Source organism: Dermacentor silvarum, chromosome 1 (assembly GCF_013339745.2).
Source record: "Dermacentor silvarum isolate Dsil-2018 chromosome 1, BIME_Dsil_1.4, whole genome shotgun sequence".
NCBI classification, from domain to species: Eukaryota; Metazoa; Arthropoda; class Arachnida; order Ixodida; family Ixodidae; genus Dermacentor; species Dermacentor silvarum.
The window spans coordinates 190,743,673-190,768,912 of record NC_051154.1 but is presented as its reverse complement, the minus strand read 5'-3'; the positions used below and the strand labels follow the sequence as shown (position 1 = coordinate 190,768,912).

The window sequence follows — 25,240 nt, the reverse complement described above, 5'->3', positions numbered from 1 at the left end:
CCAGGATTGAGCCACGAGGCACAAAAACCACTATTCATGTCCTTCCTAACATGTCTTTCACATGCTGTAATTCTGCAGTGCAAAATGCCCTGGATTGTATTGGCCCTGCCATGATCTGACAAAGTCACAATGTTGCAGACCACATTGTCGACGCATGTTTGCCTGCCTTCCCTGAAACACTGCATTGCATACACAGTGTGTCCCAATAACGTATGTGCTCCCAAATAGTGTCAAATTAACCAGTATCTTATGCCATATGTCTCTATAGTACATGTTTAACAGGACCATGCCATATGCAAGAGTTCACCAGATTTTCCATTTATTGAGTACTAAATAAATGACGTTTTACTGTATACCTGAGAGGCCATATAGATGCGTAAGCTGCCATCTTCACAAAGCAGGATCAAGGTAGTGCGCATCTCGCCACTAGATGTTGGGTGCCGAATAGCAACCAGGTCTGTGATTTTGGATTTTGCAGTCAAGATCTTGATCTCCTGTGGAACAAAGAAATGAAGAGCTTAGGTAATACTACAGGACTCAGACCAACGAGCTCAAAACAGTTCTTTATAATTGGTGCAGGTGCAAACATGTTTACTAGACGAGCTGTGTGTCAGAGGCTCATGGGACCATAGTGATTCAACCAAAGGGATGAAGAACTCTGGTAGCATAACCGACTGACTGACCAGAATGAAGACTCCGGCAATCAGGACATTGCCTCCTTGATCCACTTTAGATGTCCAATTATAAAATCTGTGCCAACTATAAGGAATAACACATACAAGATGACAAGAAATGTCTTAAAAATATAACTAGATTTTCTCTTCTAATACAGCCATATCAGTGACAACTGCATAATGCCAACTAAAGGTGTGTAGCTCATACAATCAAAGATAAGCATTCGGCAGATATCAGCCTGGTTGGGGACCAACTAATTAAAGAGAAGGAAAACTCCAACCAACATTTATTTTAAAAACCCAAACTTTCGGAGCCTGACCGGCTCCTTCTTCAGGGGCGAGATGGCGTGAGGCGCAGCAATGCTTGCATGCGTTTTTGGCACTTTGACAGGGGTGGAGACTCTTTCTGTAGACCTTGAGCGTAAACGGCGGGAAGTGTTCCTGACGAACAGTTGATGTTACCTGGCGTCTTCTGGATGTGCCAGGATTCCAAAAGGAGCCACTGCCGGTGGTTGTTTTCTCTCTCCAAGACGACAGCACCGCGGGGCTAATCCGGTGATCAAAAAGCTCGCAGTGTTCTGCCACAGCCCTGCTTTCTCCGTTTAGGTGGCGAAGGTCATTCTTGCATTGACGAATTCCTCCCGGGAAGCTTTCAGTCTCACCAATATACAATACTGGGCATTCACTGCAGGTAATCTTGTACACAACGCCCTACGCCCTTTCGACAGGAACGCTGTCTTTTGGATGAGGGAAGAGGCTACCGACCATAGAGAGAGCCTTGTGAGCGACGTCAACCCTTGCCTCTTGCAGCACACGAGCTAATGTCTCTCTGACGCCTCGAACATATGGCATCGAGACGCAGCGCTGTTGCCTAGTTGGTGTGGCAGCCACCGTTTTCCTTTCATTCTCGTTCCGTCGGCGACATGGAGGGCACCCAGAGAAGTGCTTACAAAATTAATTTTGAATTATTTAATTACAACAGTTTGTCCAAATCCAACGTCCCCGTGACTTGAGAGCACTATATCTGCAGTTACTTATGCAGGACAGTGAAGGCCATCACAAATCATACAACACTAGGCTGAGTGTAGACATGAAGCAAACATTGGAAATGTCTTAATTTCTGAGCCTACAGTTTCTCTACTGCACAACTGAGAGCTGAGCACATCCATGTGCAAACATTCCTCATGCTGAAGACAATGTTAGCTCTCAGTGAACCAGCTTGTGTAGCATGGAATTTTAATCAATAAGGTAGTGCTAGTGAGCATATTTCTGTTCCTCGTAATCTAAAAATAAATCCCAACATATCACGTGTCTGTACAGAGTTGGCTCTTATCTCTATAGCCCACTCGGCTGTTAATGTAAGACTGCATGATATTCAAGTTTTTTTTTTTTTTATGGAGGTATAACATCAAAGTTGTTGGAACACCTTAGGTGTTACATATTACAACTCGGCAACTCGGCAAAACTCGGCAACTGTTACAACTCGGCAAAAATGCGCAGAAGGTTTTCAAATACGCGCTTACATGCTTAAAAAATGAAGTGCAATGTTTGAAAAACATTGAGTAACATGTAATGGCATGCTCACCTGGACAAGGACAGTGCCAGGCTTGATCATAAGCACTAAGGGGTTATTGGAGAACTGCATGAGTGCTAGGATAAGGCCAGGGTGATTGGGCACCTCAGACCACTGGCATAGAGGCTGGGGTGTGGGCTTGCTTGAGGTATTGCTGCTGCCCCCAGTTGCATTGCTTGTCGAGGTGGTGGTTGTGGTGGTTGTACCTGTGGGTGCACTGCTTCCTGTGTTGGTGGCAGTGGTGCCCCCTGAGCCGCCATTACTGCTGACTGCTGGCTTCAGCTGGATCAGCACAGGGTCAGTTATTTCTGAAGTGATTTGCGGCATGCAGGCCATAAAACTTTTTCCATTGGCGTAGCTCAGGAACAGCAGCTGCAGCACGTGTGAGTAGTAGATGGACACACCACCACCGGCCACTGTGCCTACAGAGTCCTGTGCAATAATAAGGGGGAGGAAAAAGAAACACACAATTGTTAGTGTCTGCACACAATACATAGACTAAAATAAGGTACAGGACCAATGTGTGATTGCGGGGATTTGCCAAAATATGTCCCTTTGTTGCACATTCAGGCTGGCATTCAAATATGCTTCCTTGAAGGCATTCAGAACAACAATCTTTCCATCGAGATCTTTGGCACAAATGAAAGTGGGCATACTACAAAAGATAAACCTAACGCTAGCTTTAGCCAGAACTAAGCGGTAAAAAATACTGCCAAACACCATGTGACAAATACCATAGTGCCTACCTACCCCGATTGCAAACTTCGCATCGCTGTCAGCATGCATCAGTTGCTTGGACTGCCAAGCCGAAACTGGCGTCTGCCTTATGACTTGCTCCTGAGTTTTGCTTCTGCCTCTGAACATTCAGCATTCATAGCATTTTTGTACTGTATGTGTGAAAGAGCGAGCACAATGCAGAAAGCTGAGGAAATTCTGCACTCATTGGTGTGGCAACAACATTATCAAATGAGAGATACCATGGCAATTTGTCCTGAAGGATTAAAAATATGGACCTTAGCTGTGCAGCCATAATATCTAAACAGATTAACATAAAAGTAGCATTTCTTCTGCTGCTATTACTATGCATAAAGTGATAAAAGTAATCCAGCATTGTTGCAAAGCCTGGACATGTCATTGAAAGGATGGTGACTGACTCGGTACTCCGTCCTTTTAAGGAAACTCAAGCAAGAAAGTGATGCATTCGATAAGTGCATTTGAGAAGAGACAAAATGATGTTTACACATTCTCTTTTACTACATACATACAAATACACTTGAACTTCATTATAACCAAGTTGAAAAGCGAGCCAGAATTACTTTGTTATATCCATTACTTCATTATATTCATTATTGCCCTTTACTGCAATATATATGCCCAATGAGCAAAATTGTACTCGTGGAAATAAGAAGACGGCTTGCGGAATGTGGAACCACTAAAATGCCATGTGTGCGATGAAATTTTATTAAAACAGCAAAAGTATCTTCAGTGTGACCAACATGCGACTCTGCACATGAGGCGACAGCCTTTACAATAGCTGCCTTCCATTCCAATGCGATGGTCTTTTGCTTTTACTTTATGCTTGGCTCACTGTGAAACCGGAGAAAAAGCGATGGGTTCGAAGACAACAGCTTGCAAACTGCGACATATCCGTCGTGGTCGAGCAGCACGACACAACACAGCGCTTCATTGTGTGATCGAGGAAGCAGGCGAACGCTGCTGTGCCGGCTTGGCTCAGCTGGCTCGTGGCCTCCGAGATTGCACCATTGCCAATGCAATCTCAGAAGTTGTGGGGATGCGCGACTCTTGCGCATCCCCGTCCCCGCATGGCTCCCATCTCCTGTAATCCAGCTTCGCCGCGTGGCATTACGGCAAAGTTACTTGGGCGCAAAAGGACGAAGGCACTTCCTCTTGGGTTGGGGGTTGGCGAGCAGGACGCACGGACTATTCGTGCGTGCGCCGGCTCGCTTCACGGGACCATCCAGAGAAGGCTTAGGAGCAGGACACCAGTATGGACGAACACGGATCGTTCGAACTCGCCGCCGCTCGCGTGACCGTACACGTGAATGACTTGGCGATGGTGTCATAGCATGGGGTAAACATCGCCTACTTATTTCTGCACTTGCTAGACATCGAAATATATTATTCAAATGGTTTATTCGTAGCGGCCTTACAGTTTACTGGCCACTGTGACTAGATTTGCATCGTGGCACTAAAGTAACTTTGACGGCTGACACCTGGTGAAACAGCGCCCGCCAAGGAAGGCATGGTGGTGCACGGCAAACCATCGCGGGAAGTTTGCCACTTATCAGTGATTGGGCCCTAGATCAGGCACGCAGGCTAGACTGAGGACCAGAAAGCAGCGAGCATGCCTACCAAGTTTGTCTATGCACTTACAGAATGGAATGGGTTAAGCTCGCGTGCAGACGGAAAGCATCAAGCTGAATTTGCGCAATGCAGCATAGATTGCTGACATTGTGTAGTCTAAGTTGCACTTCGCAACAGCATTGTGATGACACACAATGGGCCAATGGGCCAACGCAAAATGCTCCCGCAGCCTGATCCACCATAAAATTTTAAGTAGAAAAAACACATGAAAATATCTGTGTTTGTGGCACAGTTAAAGTTCTTAAAACTTGCTAAGTTCAATATTTGGACCATTAATAATACAATGAACTCGATCTTTACGGATAAATACTAAACTAGGCAGGAGCAGACGCCGTCAAGGCTGACTGGTGCGGGAACTTCCAAGGCGTCGTCGCCACCAGTCTTTCGTTCTTTTGCCTTTTCTGGTTTACCAAGCTTCTTCTCCCAGTAAAAGTGACTTTCTTGGTATTGTAGTAGGGTATTTTTGTGCTAAGACAACTCAAATTGTTTTTTTCCTTTTTGTGCCCCTTCAAAACTAATTAACAATGACAGGTTGATGTCCAAGGACCCACGATCTTTGCATTGAAGCGGACAAACTAACAGAAAAACAAAAGTTCTGTAGTGTACAAGAAAGTAGAGGTCCTTGGACGCCTTATTTTTTGGACCTATCTGATTATTTGGACTTCCCCGTGGCATCACCACCACCGATTCAGAATGGCAAACGAAATTTCAGATGCCGTACTGTACGTGTCTTGCTAGTTTTTAAACAGTGATGTGTGTGCGCAATGTCGATAATATGACAGAAAGTTGTCACCATTCAGGCTGTCACCCGTGATAACTTTCGTTGTCAAGGTGGCTTCTCCTTTTCCGAGTGCCATAGAGTCTTTGCGAGGAGTTTCGTCAACTTAGCACCAAACCGCAACTATGGTTGCAGATTCCTGATAAGGGCGCTGATTGTGCTTAGTTGGTGAGGGTGTCTGGCGGCATGTCATTGCGGGAAGCTCACCCTAGATATGGTCGTACCCACAGACGATTACAGTAAAAGCTCGATGATACGATCACGGCTAATACGAATTTCCGGATGATACGAATTTTTCTGTGGTCCCGGCCGAGCCCCATTACTTTGCAACGTGCTAGAGAACGGTTGTTACGAATCGATTTTCAGCCTGCGTCGGTTGATACGAATAAACGCCGCCCCACCGACGGCCGCGAAAGAGAACAGCGCGCAGTCACGCGCTTTCTCTCCTTCTCTCTTGGTGCGGAGGCGCGGCGCCGGACAGCGCGGACTCTGCGACTGGGCGCGAAGAGTTTGAAGCGGTGGCGCTTCAAGAAATAAATGCTTTTTACGTACATGTGCCTGAGTGAGTTCACCTCTGACTCTTTAATTTAGCTACAGTCGAATCTCGTTAATTCGAACACACTTATTTCGAACATATTGTGCACCGACAATGCTCTTAGCAGCGCGCCAAATAATGCGGCGGCGCCTCCGACCGGCATTGCTCCGACACCGCCATAGAGCAAAAGCTCAGGAGAGACCCCTCAATGCCGCGCGCGAAGGAACGGGAAAAAAAAAACCAGCGGCGGAAATTTCCCCCTCTCTCAAATTGCAAGGTCGCCGTTTCTGCATCGCGCCGGAACAAGTGTGTATGTGCCGACTAGAGTGTTCTAGACAACCGTATTCTAGCACACACTAGTGCCGACGTTCAGCCACGCGGATAAAATGGCAGTGAACCCTTCTCCTCTATTTTCTAGTCACATGTTGACCTTGCACGCTGCGGCAGCAGCGCAGAGGCAAGCAGCGGCGGAGGCACAGTCGGGCCAACGAAACTGCCACGCCCGCAAACGCTCGCCTCCCGATAACGGCAGAAAACGAAACTTCAGGGGGCGGCTAAAATAAGCTGGCGCCAGCACGGCGGCGGGCGCGCACGGAGTCGAAGGTGAGAGAGCTACGAGGGAGTTGAGAGGGAGGGCGAGGGGAGCCACCGAAGCGGCGGAGTTGACGCGGCCAAATCCGCTTCCCTGCCGCCCTCCTCCCTCACCTTCGACGGTCTCCGCGCGCACCCGTGTGCCGGCGCCACCCGCCCGCTCGCTCCCTGAAGCTTCGTTTTCTGTCGTTATCGGGAAGCGACCATTAGCCGGCGTGGGCATTTTCGTGGCCCGCGCTTGCTATGCGCTTGCGCGCCGCGATATTTCACGACTCGCACCATTCGTGCATCGTGCTATAGTGCACGAATACTTCAAAAATACGTCCTTTTAATTCGAAAAAAATTTCGGGCCCCTTCAAGTTCGAATTATCGAGATTCGACAGTATTTTTAATTGTGTTTCGATGATACGAATTTCAGCTAATACGAATATTTTTCGTGACCCCGTGAGATTCGTATCATTGAGCTTTTACTGTACATGAAGATCGGGCATGAGCGATCACGCGCACGGTTGAATTCATGGTAGTGTGCATGAAGTGTAGTTTGGGTTTGCAGGTGATCGGCCGGTAACTACAGTGAATGCTTACCAAGCTTGTATGTACGTGTAGTGATAGGAATTGGTGAACACTCGCAAGTAGACAAAGCTCTGATCTGAAATTCCCGAACACAGCCTGAACGACAGTGTTGCGGTGTCAAGGTCGCACAATACCTGCACTTTGCAACCATGCAAATAATGACGGGCAAATGCGGAATGCACCCAAGGCCTCGACTATCATAAAATTTCGAATACGTATTACTTCAGTAAATCTTTCTGGGGTGCTTTTTACTGTCTCAATACATCTTTTTTTCGGCCTGCCAGCTTATTTGGACATTTTTGCGACCCCGTCAGCAAAATATTGGTCGGCGACAAAAATATTGGTCGGCGACAGCACTTACTTTTCCACACAAGCGGCAATGTGCATGCATTCTGTGCGGAACACACACCACTGACAATTGGCCAGAGCAGAGGCTTTTCCATCACCTTGGCTAACCCCGCAATTTGTGAAGCACATACCATGACATACAGCACACTGCCATGGTGAGTTTTTTTCGTTCCTTGTTTGTTTGCTATGCTTCTCCACCTCTGCATTGCTTAAGCATTGCTCTCGTCACAATTCTCGTCTCCCCTTGGCCAGTACACCTCGTTGGGAAGCGTGCTTGCTGCCACACTAGTCTGCGGGTTTTTCTGGAAGCCACATTATAATCGGTTTTTCGCCTTGCACAGCTCACTATAGGCAATATGTGTACACATGGAAATTATGGGAGGGAGTCAGAAAAGACCGTGCTATATCCAGTCCTGCACAATAAGTAGTTGTGTTATAAGTGGTCTGAACTGTATATAATATAAGGAACCGTTTATTCCAGCCGAGCTCGAGCTACGACGAATAACATGATGGGCGGCTGATGATGATAAATGAAGATAAGGAATTTGTACAAGTGATGATGATGTGTAGAGATGAAGAAGAGTCAGTCATGGGTCGCACTCACACTTTATCGCTGTAACAAGAGCCGATACTTAGGTAACCTATTCAGAATTTTCTATGAGGCAGTTGAAGGAATAAAAGGCTGTTGATGCTCCAGGAAATTAGTATCAGGCATCACTGAAAACTCAACAAAGCATGGGGCCACCAGTGCAACCAAACAAATGGCTCTGCCGAAGCTTTGGACACCTACGAAGCTATACTCTTTTCTCCACCATTTCAACTAGTACTTGAAGACAGTTGACAGCTTAGCGTCAAATAATAAACATTTTGTCTGGCATTGTTACATGCATGGAATATGAATTATACAGAATTCTGCAAGCAACCTTCTCCCCTCATCTTATTTGGAACAACAAGCCACACGCTTTAAGTAGAAACAAGATGTGGGCAGTCAGGCTGGTGCCTATTCAGATGTGTGTAGAATCATGCTAGTGAAATTTTGCATACGGTCTCATGGAACTTTACATGCAGCACAACTCGAATTGTAATGGGTGCCTAATGCTTCACCTTATGACTTAAACCCCACAGAGCAAGACTATTTCACAAGCCTTACTTTGCTTTCATGGTGCCATGCACAATGTTGCAAACTATCACATATGGTCATCACATATTCACCTTGATGTCAGGATGCTGGATGTCGAGAACACTTGTGACGTAGAAGGGTCCATGACGTGCCGAGCTCTCCTCAATCAGAGGCTGGCAGTAGACGTAGCCAGCTGATGACATGAGCAGCAGATGCCGAGGCCCTTCCTCGGGACAGACAAAACAACAGTCCCGTAGTCGCCCCGTTGGCAAAAGGAAAAAGAACTGAGCACTCAGGGCATCTACTGACAAGTCGTACACCTTGACAAAATCTGCGGTCACCAAGGCAAGCTCTGTTTGGGAGCCCGGCAGCCACATGGCCTACAAGCATAAGAGAAAAGAGCAACTAAGTCTTCAACACTGCATTCAACGCATGCAGTAACCAAATGCACCAAATAAGCATGCTTACATACAAGTGGCTAAGAGATATAGTACAGTCCCTTACCCTTTCCCTCATCATGGCCAACACAAACGCAAGTTTTCTATAAAGGGCCCCTCACCAGGCCTCGTCGTAAATTTTCCTTATACTCTAGAAGTTGCAGAGCACTGACCAGGAAGTGTCCTACAACAAGAATTTTTTAAAAGTGCGACAATGATTACTGGATGTGATTGGCACAAGGGCAAGGTGTGGCCAAAGCGCGCCAAGGCTGCGGTAATGGGTTGTCAGTGGTGCATGAACTGTGACTTTCGAAGGGTAGATGTAACATGGTTGAATAGAGGCCTAAAATCAATTGCTACTAAGTGCATAAAATATATATGTATTAAAACTATAATAATGACACCTGAGGTGCGAGACGTGCGATGGACATAAGAGATACGCAAAGAGGGGGTGATATACTAAAATGTATGGGTGTCAGAAGCACTAATGCCTCAGCAGGACCCTTGAACACAAGGGCCTGTAGGCACGTGCTCTACAAAAGTGTATAATCACAGTGGTGTTATCGCATTTTGCCCTCATCGAAATGCAGCCACCGTGGCAGGGATTCGATCCCGCGACCCTGCCAAGTTCTTGCTCTGCTGTTCCAGAATACTTAACTACATTGCAGTGTCCGAAAACCTATTGTAAATTGTGTTACCTTTATGATGTAGTTGCCTGTCTCAAGTTGAGGATGAAGAACAAGATGCTCAGATACCGATCCACTGCTACTGAAGGTCAGCACATGGCAGTCCTAAACAAAAAAGAAAAGGCAACAAAGGAACACCTCATAAATATGAGCACGCTGTTTGAGTCTTGCGAGTACTACGCTTGCACTGATGTAGCATGTGGCCCCTATAGGCAGCACATGCCGTCCTGATAGAATCTTTTAGCATGGCATTACAGTCTAACCCACTAATAACAATATTCAAGTGCCACGAAAATTCCATTGTTCTAACTGGGTTGCATGAAAAAAGAAATAAAAGTAGGGGGTTTGTATAGCTGTTCTGAGAAAACTATAATGCAGGGGAGACCAGTGCCCCTCCCCGTCACCTTCCTCCATCCGGCTGCTGATTTTGTTGACTTGTTTAACTGTTTGCCGCGGCTGTCGGCATTCAATAATGGCACTGCTATAACAACTTCAAAGCGGGGTCACGGGCGGCAAGTGACGTGGGGTGTTCGCCTTGGCATCGTTTTGGTGGCCTCAATAGGGGCATTTTAAAAATGCGAGAAGGTTGCCGCGGCAGTCCGAGCTTGAGAAATCCAGAGGAAAAGCTGGGGCAAGATCGCCACAAGCATCTGGCTTGCACGAGAAAACGCATGTCCGTCAGCTTTGCTTACTTTACGCGAAGTTTCCCGACATCCTTTTCTCGCGAAGGTCCCTCGCAAAAACGAAACCCCGGAGGGACTGAATCATCTGCAGGGCCTCCTGCGAGGACAACGTTGAGGCAGCCCACCTTACCGCGTCATCGCTGCCACCATCGCTATCCGATGCAAATATGTTCGCGACGATCGACGCATCGGTTAGAAGTACATCGTCTTCAAATCTATAGCAATGCGCTTTATATTCACTAGCAACGCTGTGCATTGCCGATGATCCGCGTGTGGAACTGCCATCTTCCGTTCCTGCGGCGAGTCAAAAGCGGCTGAGAAATCACGTGGTCCGGAACGACTTATACCGGTGTCACATGGCGCAATTTTGAAAGAATAGGTGGAGAGGTAAGAAGACGACGCAGCGTAGTAAACGAGACATGGCATGGATTAAGCCCAATCCGGATCAAAATTTTCTACTACGACTGGCTCCCTCGCGCTGCTTGCGCAAAGGGGTCAATCATGACCAAGAAATTTGATCCGGATCGGGCTTGATCACGATCAGAAGTACGCCGTGCGACACCCGCATTAATCTGTAGGCAGAACTGTGCAGTACGAGCCATACGAGCAGCCAGCAAGCAATCACAGCGAGCGCTATCAGCGCATTTGGCACGGTCCATTCGTGTTTCGGAGGGTGGTGCGGCATAAAGATATGGGCGCAGCCCATTCGTCTTCGGAGGGGCGGAAGGACGATGGGAGAGAGACGCGCGAGGCTGGAAAACAGCGCACGGAAGCATGCAGCGGGCCATCTTTTTTTTCAGGAATTTTGCTTTCCATTCTCTTTTGGCACAGACACCCAGTAGCCAGACTTCATCGTTATAACCAATAATGCGGCACGGGGCCTTGTAGTAACTGGTTATTTCACCTTAGAATACATACAAAAGTTGACGGTGCAGCAGCTTCTCATTGTTATAACCGATATATTGTTAAAAGTGGTATCGTTTGTGGGGTCTCACACATGCTCTTGGGACAAAGGAACAACAACGCAGTAGTGCAAACTATCAAAAGGGCATTTATTGAACCTTTCATACACTAATGCACACTAGCCGAATTACAACCAATAGAACATTCACACTGGCGCGCGACAAATCAAAGAAGTCCGACTCACCGTGACCCGATAGCGAGCGAATACGTTCGCCCCATGCTATGACACCATCGCCTAGTCGCTAAAGTGTACAGTCACGTGAACGGTGGCATGCTCGAATGATCCATGTTCGTCCATACCAGTGTCCTGCTTTTAGCCTCGCACGACGGTCGCGCGAAGCGGGCCGGCGCACGCGCGAAGCGTTCGTGCGTGTTGGTCGCCGATCCCAAGCTAAAGAGGAAGCACCTTTGACCTTTTTCTCCCAAGTCACCCCGCCGTTCGGTGGCGTTAGCATCGCGACACTCGCGCCATCTCTCGCAATGCGCCGCAACCACCACGATCGCCGCTGGCACTTAGCCACGCGGTAAAGCCGGATTACAGGAAACGCGCGAGAGTCGCGCATCCCCGCACGTTATAAGTGGGTTTAACGTTATAGGCGATAGGCAATCTTCGCAAGGTCGGCAACTTATAGGTGGTGTGCAAGGTAAACCAAGGCGGCTCTCAGGAGGAGTATGGCAAGGAGGAGGAATCGAACGCATGTTGTACCACTTCGTGACAAATGGGCGACATCTTGCCTTAGGTATACACGAAGCTGCTTTCATTAAATGACATTATGAGCCACATCGAAACAGAAATAACTAGGATTAGATACCAAACCGAAGGCAAATAAGCATTAATTAAAAACCTGCCACATCATTTGATGAGCTGTGATGGTGCCACAAGCAAATTTCAAGGGAGGATGGAGAAGAGAATACTTCCCCTACCCCTCATGCCTTACCCAAGCTTTGTCCCACAGAAGAGAAAAAATAAATAAGCTGTAATTTTAAACGTACGACAAGTAATAGCATTTTTTCTCTGAACTATCTGCAATACTTTTAAACATGAAGCAATGAAGTGCGAATTTGGGCTGGTTGGTACATGTTGTATAAAAAACGAGAAACAGTGCAAGACACAGGACATAAGAAGGAGACCGGCAAAGGGCTGAAATCGTGCTTTGTCTGTCTCATTCTTATGTCCTGCGCCTTGCGCTGTTGGTCGTTTTTTATGAAGCAGGACAGAGGCCTCTCCTTGTGATCTCCAATTACCCCTCCCCTTGCGCTACCTGATTCCAATTTACACCTGCAAATTTCCTAATTTCATCCTCCTACCTAGTTTTTTGCCCTCCCCGACTGCACTTCCCTTCTCTTGGCACCCATTCTAACTCTAATGGTCCATGGATTACATGGCCTGCCCAGCTCCATTTTTTTCTCTTAATGTAAATTAGAATATCGGCTATCCCCGTCTACTCTCTGATCCACACCGCTCTGCCTGTTAACGTTAGGCCTAACATTTTTCGTTCCATCGTTCTTTGTGCGGTCCTTAACTTGTTCTCGAGCTTCTTTGTTAACCTCCAAGTTTCTGCCCTATATTTTAGCCCTGGTAGGATGCAATGATTGTACACTGTTCTTTTCAATGACAGTGGTAAGCTCCCAGTCAGGATCTGGCAATGCCTGCCGTATGCACTCAAACCCATTTTTATTCATCTGTAAATTTCCTTCTCGTGATCAGGGTCCGCTGTGAGTGATTGACCTAGATAAATGTACTCCTTTACAGACTCTAGAGGTTGACTGGTGATCCTGAATTTTGTTCTCTAGCCAGGCTGTTGAACATTACCTTTGTCTTCTGCGTATTAATCTTGAACCCCCACTCTTACACTTCCTCGATTAAGGTCCTCAATCATTTGTTGTAATTCGTCCCCAGTGTTGTTGAAGAGGACAATGTCTACAAACCGAAGGCTGTAGAGATATTCGCCGTTGACCTATTCTCTGTTGATCCTCACTCCTAATCTTTCCCAGTCTAATGGCTTGAATACTTCTAAGCAAGCAGTGAATAGCATTGGAGATACCTTTCTTGATAGGTAACTTTCTACTTTTCTACTGGAGAAGCAAGGTAGCTGTGGAATCTTTGTAGATATTTTCTAAGACATTTACGTAAGCCTTTTGTACTCCTTGATTCTATGACTGCTGGTATCTCTACTGAATCAAATGCCTTTTCATTATCTATGAAAGCCATATAGAGAGGTTGATTATACTCCGCAAATTTCTCGATTACCTGATTGATGACATGGATGTGATCAATCGTAGAATATCCCCTCCTCAGCCAGGCTGTTCTCTTGGTTGACTGAATTCAAGTGTTGCCCTGATTCTATTGGAAATTATCTTGGTGAATATTTTATACAATACTGAAAGCAAGCTAATGGGTCTATAATTCTTCAATTCTTTAACGTCTCCCTTCTTATGGATTAGCATAACGTTGGTGTTCTTCCAGCTCTCTGGTACACTTGAAGTCGTGAAGCATTGCGTATAGAGGGCCGCAAGCTTTTCAAGCATGATATCTCCTTTTATTAAATCGACTGTTATTCCATCTTTTCCAGCAGCTTTTCCCTGGGTCATGTCTTGCAAGACCCTTCTAACTTTATCACTAGTTATAGAAGGAGCTCTCTATCCTGTTCATGACTACTTCGAATGAAAGTAGCTTGGCTGCTCTGAGTACTGAACAAGTGCGTATAGAATTCTTCTGCTGCTTTTACAATGTCATCGAAATTGCTGATATTACCCGGCTTATCTTTCAGTGCATACATCTTGCCTTGTCCTATGCCAAGCTTTCTTCTCGCTGATTTCATGCTGCCTCCACATTTTACTGCTTCCTCAATCTTTCCCTCATTATAAACTTGAATATCCCTTACTTTCTTTTGGTTGATCAGTTTTGACAGTACAGCAAATTCTATCTCGTCTCTTGAGTTGGACGTTTTCATGCTTTGTCATTTCTTTATTAGGTCGTTTGTTGCTTGGGAGAGCTTATCAACTGGTTGCCTTGGTGCCTTACCTCCCACTTCAATTGTTGCTTCTGAAATCAGCCTAGTTACAGCTTCATTCAATGCCTCTGTGTTATCTTCATCTTTCTGTTCTAAAGCTGCATATTTGTTTGCGAGCACCAGCCTGAATTGGTCTGCTTTTGCACTTACAGCGTCTAGGTTGGCCTGCTTCTTCCTGACTAATTTTATTCTTTCTCTCTTCAAATTGAGAGAAATCCTAGATCTGATTAACCCATGGTCACTGCACTTTACCCTACCTAACACTTCCACATCCTGCACTATGCTGGGATCGGCAGAAAGTTTGAAATCTGTTTCATCCTTGTTTCTCCATTAGGGCTTTTACAGGTCCACTTCGTTCTTAAAGCCTAAATATGTTAGGATTTAATTGTTGCACCACCAAGCATAAACATCCTGCAGGTGATAAAAAATCATTCACCTGTGTTCGTAGTACCCTTCGCTGTATGAACAGTCAATATTTCAAATGCTTTTTTGCCCACTTCTGCTCCGGACAAATGTATTGCAATGAACATGCAATATGACTAATATTACCTTTACAAAAACTGCAGTGTCTTGGAGAATATTTTTTGCTTCAATGCCTCAAGGTCTTTAAGGGAGTTTGTAAGAAATGTTAAGCTTTCCAAAGGTACTTAATATCACTACACAATAGGTTCGTTGTAGTATACCGTAAGAATGTGTTGAACAATTGATAGTATGCACGAGTTTTATAAATATACTGCAAGAACCTTTGCTTAATTTGATTGATAAAAATCAAACAACTGGTGTGTTGACAATAAATAAAGGTAAAAAAAGTTTGTGCCACTCCCTCCCAGAAAGGCACATAAGTCATAAACTATGCAAGGGAAGAAGTGACTGGAAGTGAAATGTGCACTGCAGACTCTGTGGGGATGCGCGACTCTCACGCGTCCCCTGATGTTGTTTTCCCCGCATGGCTCTCGCGTCTCCTGTAATCCGGCTTCCCCGCGTAGCTAAGCACAGTCTGCGGTCGGCGTAGATGTTACGAGAGATGGCGCGGGTGTTGCGCTGCTAACGCCACCTAATGGCAGGGTTACTTGGGTGCACCAGGGAGCAGGGTCTTCCTCTTCGGCATGGAGTCGGCGAGCAGCACGCAGGGACGCTTCGCGCGGGACCGTTCTGAGAAGGCTTAGGAGCACGACACCGGAATGGATGAACACGGATTGTTTGAACTCGCCACCGTTCGCGTGATCATACACATGAACGACTACGCGGTGGTGTCTAGCATGGGCCAATGTATTCGCTCGCTATCCGGTCACGGTGAGTCGGACTTCCTCGATTTGCCAGGCGCCCATGCGTTTGTTCTATGGGTAGTAATTTGGCTAGCAGGCATTAGTGTGTAAAAGGTGCAATAAATGCCCTTTTGATTGTTTGCAGTTGTCGTTCCTTTGTCTCAAGAGCACGTGTGAGACCCCACAACTCTCATTGGCGCCATCACAGGCTTGCTGATCCATAGTCTCAACACCCATTCCTTCTTTTACTGCAGATTTTGCGGGAAGAATGGAGACTCATCTCGTCGAGGGACAACCCATCTGGCCCATTAGGGCACGTAGCACATGACCACTGCACATGCCAAAGAGGTAAAGAAGAGTACAGAGCACACAAGATGTTGGCACAACCCAAACCAGCCACATGGGAAAATGTGCCCATACAGTCTGCTAATAATCCTTGTGGCGTTTCATTGCTGTGTGGCACCTTGCGAATAGGCAATGCTATGCTAACTAGTGTGCATAATGCTAAGTATAAGATTGTAATAGAAGTCTATAGCTATGGCTGCATTACACATCACTTCTTTGCATTATAATCACACACATGCACAGACCCATATATTACTAGTATTCCTTGGCTGCTGCAGTCAATACCAAATATATCAAACTGGAAGGGAATCGCGAAATAGTTCGATATATTAATAATTCAAAATATAAAATATGACTATCTGTAGCTTTTCTTAGCTCTCCGTCAGTTTCCTGATATCGTGAACAGCCAGAACTTACCATTTTGCTTTTCCAAGACAATGTCAATCGCACAAAAGTTGGCTTAGTTTTTGCTTATGAACGTTGCAAGTTAGTTGCGCTGTGGAATGGTCTTTGCAATGCCAACCCTAAAAGCCCGTGTCGCCCAGACACAAGACCACGGTGCGTCTCGAGCGCGTCGAAGTGCATGTTGTGCATTTTTATTCAAGAAAAGGTCGAAATAGATGCACTGCGGATGCAAATTAGCCTGTATGGTACAGTACAAGTATGCTGCCATCAGCACACTTGTACTGCAAATTGCGCGTGAATGTGCCTATCTGCGTGTGTTACAATATGCAGCATTTAAATGGCTGATTGTCATACCTGGGCAACGAGCCAGGTGGAATGTTGTGCTGTGTTTCGGAGCAGATTTTGTGTTGGAAGCAGTCGTCCTCACTTCTCAACTATCCTAAAAATCTGCATGTCTCTTGCATGTCACTCAGCACTCCGATGCCTCGCGGGCAGTATGCACTCCCTTCGTTCTCGGCCCTTCTCTGGACCTTCTCCATCTCCTGCATTGGTGACTGCCGACACTACATACACGCTGTTAGTTTCAAAAGTGCCATTCAACTTTTCCAAGAGATTCAAGGCCATTCCCACTGACATTAAACTGTGCATGTATGAATGAAATGAATTCAAGGTGGGCACGCGCGAATTGCACAGCAACGAGTCTTGCGTGCCACGGCTGCGTGCCACGGGTCCTTTTGCATAGTGCGGATGTGGCATGCAGTAGTTTTGTTAAATTCAAACTAACGTAAAGATCTGTCCAAGTGGAACTTGGGGTAGGATTAATTTAGGCTACTCGCGGAATCCTAAAATGCTGTTCCCGGAAAGCCTGTGTTTACAAGAAGACAAACCACACGGCTCAGCATTTCCAGTTCGGCATCCCATGTGCAGTGCCACCCAGTGAAAAGGTTGAGTGTCATCCACGCTTTCTTGTGAAACGCTATAGGATGTTTCACATTCTTGAAGCGGAGTGGCGATCTGCTCTTGCCAATGGCCGCAATTTGCACGAGCTAATCATATGTGCAGCGAGCTAAATTGGAGCACCTTGCTTATTTTTCCTCCATGCTTTCAGATTCAATATCTTGTTTGACAGCATCTGCGAAAACAGTGCCATTTCAAATTTGTTGGCATTAAATATTTGGGGAGTTCGATGTGCACTTAGTACATTGGTATACCTTTGCATGGAATTTTCAAGGGGATTTTACAACTATGCGATATAGACAATAATTTGATATACCTGAGTTTGATATCTCTGGGAACGACTGTACTGCTAGTCTGAAGTAGCATTGCTTGCAGTTTACCCTTTTATTGGAGACAGTGCAACTTATGCGAATGAAATTAAGTGACAACAAATGAGAAAAAAAGACCAAGGGAGCATTTCTGTTGTACCTTTAGTCCACATACTGCCAAAAAGTCTTCGTTGCATGGGTTGCCAGTGATTGAGAGCACTGTAAATGGAACAGGAGCTGATGCCAGTCTCTGAAAATAGAATACAGAACACTAACTTAAGGATGGCCATAGAGGTCATTATATAAACACATTTTCTTTGAAGGGTTCGATTGGAAGCAATCTCGCCATGCATTGTAGCATTGTAGCAAGTGCAAGTGTCATCCAGATTTCGACAGAGGTTGCATTGTGCGAAACTACCATGAGGAGAGACATATTTGGAGCCTTTTTGATAAAAAAAAAAGGAGACATGTGAAACAACATGCCATCAGTGCTACTGCGCAAAAAGGTGACTTTGTATCTATCACGATAGGTCTAATCTTTGTTCCCAAACCCCCCCTTTTCCTTTCTTTGTTGTTCTTTGAAAATGTACCGAGTTCGAATCAAGAAGCAATAAACTCAAACCATACCTGCCAGGTTCGGAGAACTCAAATCCGGGAGATTTTCTGACGAGGGAGGGGGGGGGGGGTCGGTACTTTAGCCAAAAGCCTAAGCAATCATTATTTGGGGTGACCATTTTTAAATTTTATGGAATTCCTAAAATTTGCCTATTGCAGCTAACCTAATTCTAGTCCTTGAGCTGGATTATTCAAACAGGTGGACATTACTTGCACGAGAAACTGAAACACATATTCAACTAATTACCAAAAATTCACCAATTAATTTCTTAATTAGTTTAAGGTACATATGGCAATTTTCGAATTGTAGCCGGTGAGTTTGTAAGGCGTATGCACTTGGAATGAATTTCCAGAATGACACCAGTTTGGAGATATGCGCCATCAAACTTGCCGTAAGAATGCACTGTTGTTCCACTTGCTTTATTAAAAGAAACACTCTTTTATGCATCGAAGCACAAAAGTAACTGGAACGTCCATGTATTTCATCCCACGCTTTGAAAAATATGTTTAAACTGATGTAATTCTAGAGTCATTTCAAGCAGACAAGTCTTGCAAACTGACTGGCTACAATTCGTAAACTGCAATATGTGTCGTAGAGTAATTAAAGAGAAAATTAGTGATGAATGGATGGAATAAACTTTATTGAGTCCTGCAAATCATGACTCGTCACGAAGCGGGCCGCTCCCATGTAGGGACTGACAGGCCAAGCCTCTCGGGCACACCGCGGGCCTGCTGGACAGCCCAGAGTTGGTCAGCCAGAAGCGGGCTGCGGACGATAATTACTGATATTTTTGTTAATTATAGTTGAATATGTGTTTCAATTTCTTGTGCTAGTAATGTCCGCCTCTTCGAATAATCCAGCTCAAGGACAAGCATGATGCTATCTGCCCCAGGCAATTTCTAAATCTTTGGAAAACTTACAAATGAACGCCTTGTATAATCTGGCCTTGCAGGATGCTTTCACGTAGTTTCCTAAATGTTGTTGCATCATATGAAATGTTTTAAATGGCAGATGCCACAAGCACATTATCCTTGCTGTGGCAACAGAGATATCACCAGCAATGTGCTACTAGTGCAGTGCATGACTAGTAAGAGTTACTAAAAAATGGGCTGTAATGAATGCTCTTTTTTATACAATAAAAATAAGTTCAGGTAAAATCTAAGCTCTGGTACACTCCATTGTTAGTCAGAATAAGGTTCAGCTTGGTAAAGGGTCTGTGAGACCAAAATAATTCCACTAGCAAGCTAACCCATTTCATTGGGCTATCTGGTAGGATATATGACACTTGTACGGTACACAGAGATAATGACAAGCACAAGAAACAAAAAGATAGACAAAATAGAGAGTTTTAGCATGTCCGGTATTCTGGCAAATACAGGTTGACTGAACGTTTTGCCAGATGGGCGGAGGCAGGGGCGTAGCCAGGGGGGGGGGGGGGGGTTGGGGGGTTCAACCCCCCCCCCCCACTTACCCACCCTTTGTTCTCGTCACTTCGCGCTGACATAATTCATGAAACCGGTGCTACTATCACCATTTCATTCCTGGGCGCTTCCGTTTGGGTTGGTAATTTACAGCGAATCATGTCTGCATATGGAAAAAAACTGTCACGGTGTTTTTCAAGGCTTTGACACTCTGTGAAGTTTTCGGCGAGAACGTGGCGGCCGCATTCTGAAGCAAGAAATGCGCAACAAATGAATCAACAAATGTGGCAGCCGCATTTTAGATGATGGCGAAAACGCTCGAGGCCCATTTACTTAGATTTAGGTGCACGTTCAAGACCCCAGGCGGTCGAAATCTCCGGTATACATTTCCGCCGCTTCCCTTCAGGTGCCGGTTAGGCCGCGCTCGCTCAGGATCTTGGGCTACGTTCACACTTGGTCTCGAAGCTGTCGGAAGCGGCAAAATCTTTCAAAAATCCACCCGCCTAGGCGGCAAAACAGGCAGAAAAACAGGCTGTGAGCCAAATCGATCGAGGGCCGATTTTTTTGCCATGGCGAAGCGGAAACGCGGCGGAAAGTCGTTCTGCTTCACTGGAAGCTACACTCGCATGTAAACAACCGGTCGTAAAATTGAACATGGCACCAAAAGTGTAGGCTGTAATGCTGATCGACGCGATCAAGAACCAGCCCCTGCTCTACGACAAGAGTGGCACTAAAACATACTGTCAGCAATACTCGTGATAGTATTCAACATCGCGCGACCGGAGATGCGGCAACGAAGCCTTGACGTGGACCCAACTTCTCGCGATTTTGCAAAGCCAGGCGAACCCACCACCGCCGTTTCCGAGGTGTCCGCGTCTTCCGTTTATTCATTGTCCATTTCTAGAAAACAAGTAGGTAGAATCCATAATTACTTGTTTAGCGCAAAAACAACGGACACGTGAAAGACGACAGGACAAGGCGCTACTCTCAACTGACATCATTTTATTGTATCCCTCCTTTATATAGAGCAGAAACAAGAAGAACATGCGCAGTGAGCACCATGCGCGGCAACCACCACAACATCTGATCGCCAGAGTGCACTCATGACACATAATCCAAAAAACCATATTCAGCGCTGTACAAGCTTAAGGAAGGCACACTAATGCAATGCGAACCAGAGTTTCATTGCACAGTTAAATAGGCTGAAGGCGGCGGGGTACCCAGGTGTGATGGTGACCTCGGTCTCTGAGGTATTGCTTCAGAGATTGAAAGGGAAGTGTCACAAAAGCAACTGTGTTACTCAAAAGAAGAGGCCTGAAGTTGTGCCGTATTGCCATAGAGTGGCTCACAATCTAAAGAATGTCGCCACTAGACACAATGTCCCAGTAGTGTTTTCTGCTCCTCAGAAATTGTCATTGTTGTGCAGCCGTATTTCAAAAACAAGTAAGAAACCAGTTTGTGAAAAGAACCACGAGAAGATTGTAGATTGTAGCGTCGGTGTAGTATATAAGATTCCGTTGTCATGTGGCAAAGTGTACGTAGGGCAGTCAGGCCGCTGTGTTAACGAGCGCCTTAGAGAACACGAGCGAACTATACCGACAGGCACAGGTTCCCATTTAGCTCAACATTGCAAAATATGCAGGTGCAAAGCTATGTTCCATGACACTACGATTTTGAAAAAGAGCCGTGATACCACCGCCCGAGAATTATCGGAAGCTTTTTTCATACAGTCACTGGGTTCGCATTGCATTAGTGTGCCTTCCTTAAGCTTGTACAGCGCTGAATATGGTTTTTTGGATTATGTGTCATGAGTGCACTCTGGCAATCAGATGTTGTGGTGGTTGCCGCGCATGGTGCTCACTGCGCATGTTCTTCTTGTTTCTGCTCTATATAAAGGAGGGATACAATGAAATGATGTCAGTTGAGAGTAGCGCCTTGTCCTGTCGTCTTTCACGTGTCCGTTGTTTTTGCGCTAAACAAGTAATTATGGATTCGCACCAACTAGCCCGCCAACGCATTGTACTGAAGTAGGTAGAAGTATAATAGCCATTTCTTCTTCCACTTCCACGGCAGACAATGACAATAGTTAGGCAGATTCCTTGTTGGCGCTCCATAATTCTCCTCGCACGTGTACGGTATGTTGCAGAAGTCGCGGGGTGCTTTTCTCGTTGCGACGATAGATTGGGAGCGTAGCTCTCACGGAGGACGCGCAGGCTTTGGCGAGCCCCAACACAAGGGCCAGCCCGGGTTTTAGCTGTGGTGTTCCCGTTGCCCCTTTGGTGTCCTGGAGGCGCCGACAATACGAAATGATGAAATGTTATTACAACTTCTAGATAAAGGCTATTAAAGAAATATTATCAGGCCTAGGCACCAACCTGTGACTCAGCGCTAACGCGCCCGTGTGAGGAGAATTACGGAACGCCAACGAGGAATTTATCGGAGGTCGCAGATGACACGCGAAGTTGCGTAAAATGATCACTTTTGATGACGGTACGTGGGTCAAAGAATGAACATACTGCTCGAAATAATGCAATAATGAGCGCCACCACGCCGACAAACGTACGCAGACGAGATGGATCTGGACGAAAACGGCAGCGGCGGCCGCGGCGGTAGCAAAACAAATGTGAACAACTTGCACAGGCGCGGAAAAAATTTTCCGGCCGCTTTGGCCTTTCCGCCCGCTTGCCGCTTCCCAAGTGTGAACGTAGGCTTAGTCTGCGCGAGAAACGTCTCTTGTTTGCGATTGCGCCCCTACGGAAGGCTGGTAATTACTGTTGTGTCGTTGAATCCCAAACCAGCAATTACGGAAGGCTGGTAGTTGCTGTTTTGTTGTGTAATCCCAAACCAGCAATGTACACACGAAGGGGTTGATGACAGCAGTGAAATTCCGACTCGCAACAGAATGCATGAAACACACAGCCGACAAGCATGAATTACTGCTGTGCGCAGTACAGCGTAAGTAAACTCTTGTTGCAGGCGCTGAGAGTTCTCGTCGGAGTTCACGCGTCCTGAGAAATTGAATATGTGCACTATGCACTGAACAAGACCGGAGTTCATTCCTGCATCACTAGTACACCAATCAGTCGAGATTCTGTGAGGTACAAGGCCGCTTCCTGTTTGCACCGGCGTAAGTGAAGCAGAAACGAGTTGCACGCACTACTTAAAATGCGTACACATGCCATATCTATGCTGTGCGGTGAAATATTCTGTACAATTCTGAATCTGTTGACGTAAAGGCAATTGACGGCTGCACGCTCGCGCACAGCGGAAGACACAGCGGCCCATGCACTTGCCGCAGGAGATGCAACCCTCTCGTATGAGGGAGCAGGGCGCCGAAAGCTTCGGGAAAAAAAAAAAAAAAAAAAAAAAAAAAAAAAAGCCTTACGCGTTTTTGTGCGTATTGAAGTTTTCCAGCGCGAACAAGCTATTGCTATGGAAGTAGGTATAGCCTGGTCACATGTGCATTTTCACGCGTCCTTGACTTGTGAAACGCACTTCGCCCCGACGAGGACGACGCCATCTACGCTTGACGGAAATTAACAATTAATGATGTCTTCTACGATCGCACAGGTCGTCTCAATGATGCGTTTTCGAAGACTGGTCCATTCAGTGGCGTGATGAGAGACCATCGCTCCAAACGCCCACGGTACCTGTCGTATTACTGTATTTACTGAGCTTACTTTATTTTTTCCTGAATTTCTTCACAAGCACATGCACACACAAGGGGGGGGGGGGGGCGGTCCCATGTCTTTGATATACATGTATAGAGTCTGCTTAAACTACCAATATTTATTATTGATCATGTGACATAGAGGAAAGCAGAAGCTTGCCCCCCCCCCCCCCCCCCACGAAAAAAATTTCTGGCTACGCCCCTGGGCGAAGGCTTAAACATCTGGTGGTGCAGAGCTCAACCGGACAATTACAGAGCTAATATAGCAGTAAACAAGTGTATTCTACTTTGCTGCTTGTGTAAATTTTTGGCAGCAGCGTAATCGTGAGCATGTCTTCTTAAATGTTTAAAATGTTTTACGCTTGCCTAAACTGTTTGGCTGGTTGTGCTCAGCACAATCAGGTGGTTGGCACCATGCAGGCTGCTCACGTTTACACCTCCACCCATCTGGCAAAACGCTTAACTCGTCTGCGTTTACCGAAATACCAGACTTGCTATAACTATCTAATATCAACACAAGAAAAAGCACCCCAGAGAGAGAACTAATAAAAGTCAGGAATGTCACATGTGTCAATATGTAAGGCAAATGTAAAGGAAGGAAAAGAAATACCTATGTTCTCTGTCAGTCCCTTTCTGCATGACTAAAAAAACAGCTCTTAAGGGGCCAAAGAACAATCACTGATAGTGCTGCCTCCAATTCAACATATCTTTCTCTCGTCTAGTTTTGGTGTCTTCCTAAACCTCAAAAGAAACTTGTGTCTGCTTCCACTAATAGAAACAATAGTGAAAGCAAGCGAGTTTCTTGAAGGGAACTACGTAAAGGAGCTTCCATTAATGGCAACATGTCCAATGTTTCTGAGAGCTAACCATGACAACCAGATCTGTGTCCGATTTGATTTCGAAGCAAACCTGACAATAAGTGCAGACAAGGCATGCTTAATGCAGCTAATGCATGTCCATATATCCTCAGCCTATGTGAAGGACAGGGCTCATTTCCACCGTGCACAGCTAAGTTCACTGGTGCAGCTATAAGCCTAAAGTAGTGTAAACAGTGACCTATCAAATTGAAAGGCCTGTTATTGGTCTCAAATGCCAGGAAACTGTGAGGCAGTTGCGCCGTGCCTTTTATTTGATTCAAGTGGACACGCTCATGCTTTAATAAAGGTGAATATGTGTGTGCAAGGCATGGCTCAAACAGCTAGTGGTGCAATGTCATATAAGCGAGACATTTTTCATTGAAAGTAAAGGTAAAAAATCATCCATTAACAATGTAAAGTGATAAAGAAAGATGGTCGTTCATCCTCGAGGGCACATACCTATCTTCAGTCTTTTATATCTACCCTTGCTCATCAGGTCTTCAGAGGAAGAAAAGCCAGTGAACTTGAATTTGTTAATCACCCACAAAACTTGGCTAAATTTTATCTAAGAATGTTCATCTACGTATACTGAATTTTATAGGCTCAGTAACAATGCACTTTTTAATGCGTTAGCGTTAGAGCACTCATGCAAGCGAAAATCAGTAAGTTGGCTTGTGTGTGGCAAAAAAGAGGAAAGAAGGCTAACACAGGTGAAAGGGGAGGAGATACCTGACGTCACAAGAGAAAGCGTGCTGCAGAGAGGCGAGCACAGATGCAGCATGGCTGGAGGGGAGAGGAGAAAGCAACGCGCTGCGAGTGCAGCCTCCTTTTTTTATTGCATCATTATGCGCAAATGAGGCAAAATGGGGCAAAACTAATGCTGATGCATTACTATCACATGAATCCCATTGATCCCCCACTTTTTTTTTTTCTGCTGCAGTGGCTCAGTGGTTTTGGCATTCTGCTGCTGAGCATGAGGCTGGGAATCGCATTCCTGGCTTTGGCGACTGCACTCCAGTGAGGAGAGAAGCAAAAA

At 45.9% G+C, this 25,240-nt stretch overlaps 1 protein-coding gene across 4 annotated transcripts in view; it reads right to left on the bottom strand.

The window, feature by feature from the left end:
* Positions 1-25,240, bottom strand: part of LOC119436549 (E3 ubiquitin-protein ligase UBR4-like) — a 465,665-nt gene that overhangs the window by 215,265 nt on the left and 225,160 nt on the right. For all 4 annotated transcript variants that reach the window (XM_037703422.2, XM_037703424.2, XM_037703425.2 and 1 more), the window contains 5 exons: positions 17,801-17,890; positions 9,713-9,805; positions 8,670-8,957; positions 2,260-2,679; positions 357-494 (listed from right to left, as the gene is read on the bottom strand). In XM_037703422.2, the coding sequence (XP_037559350.1) occupies positions 357-494; positions 2,260-2,679; positions 8,670-8,957; positions 9,713-9,805; positions 17,801-17,890 (1,029 nt within the window). The remainder of the gene's footprint in view (positions 1-356; positions 495-2,259; positions 2,680-8,669; positions 8,958-9,712; positions 9,806-17,800; positions 17,891-25,240) is intronic.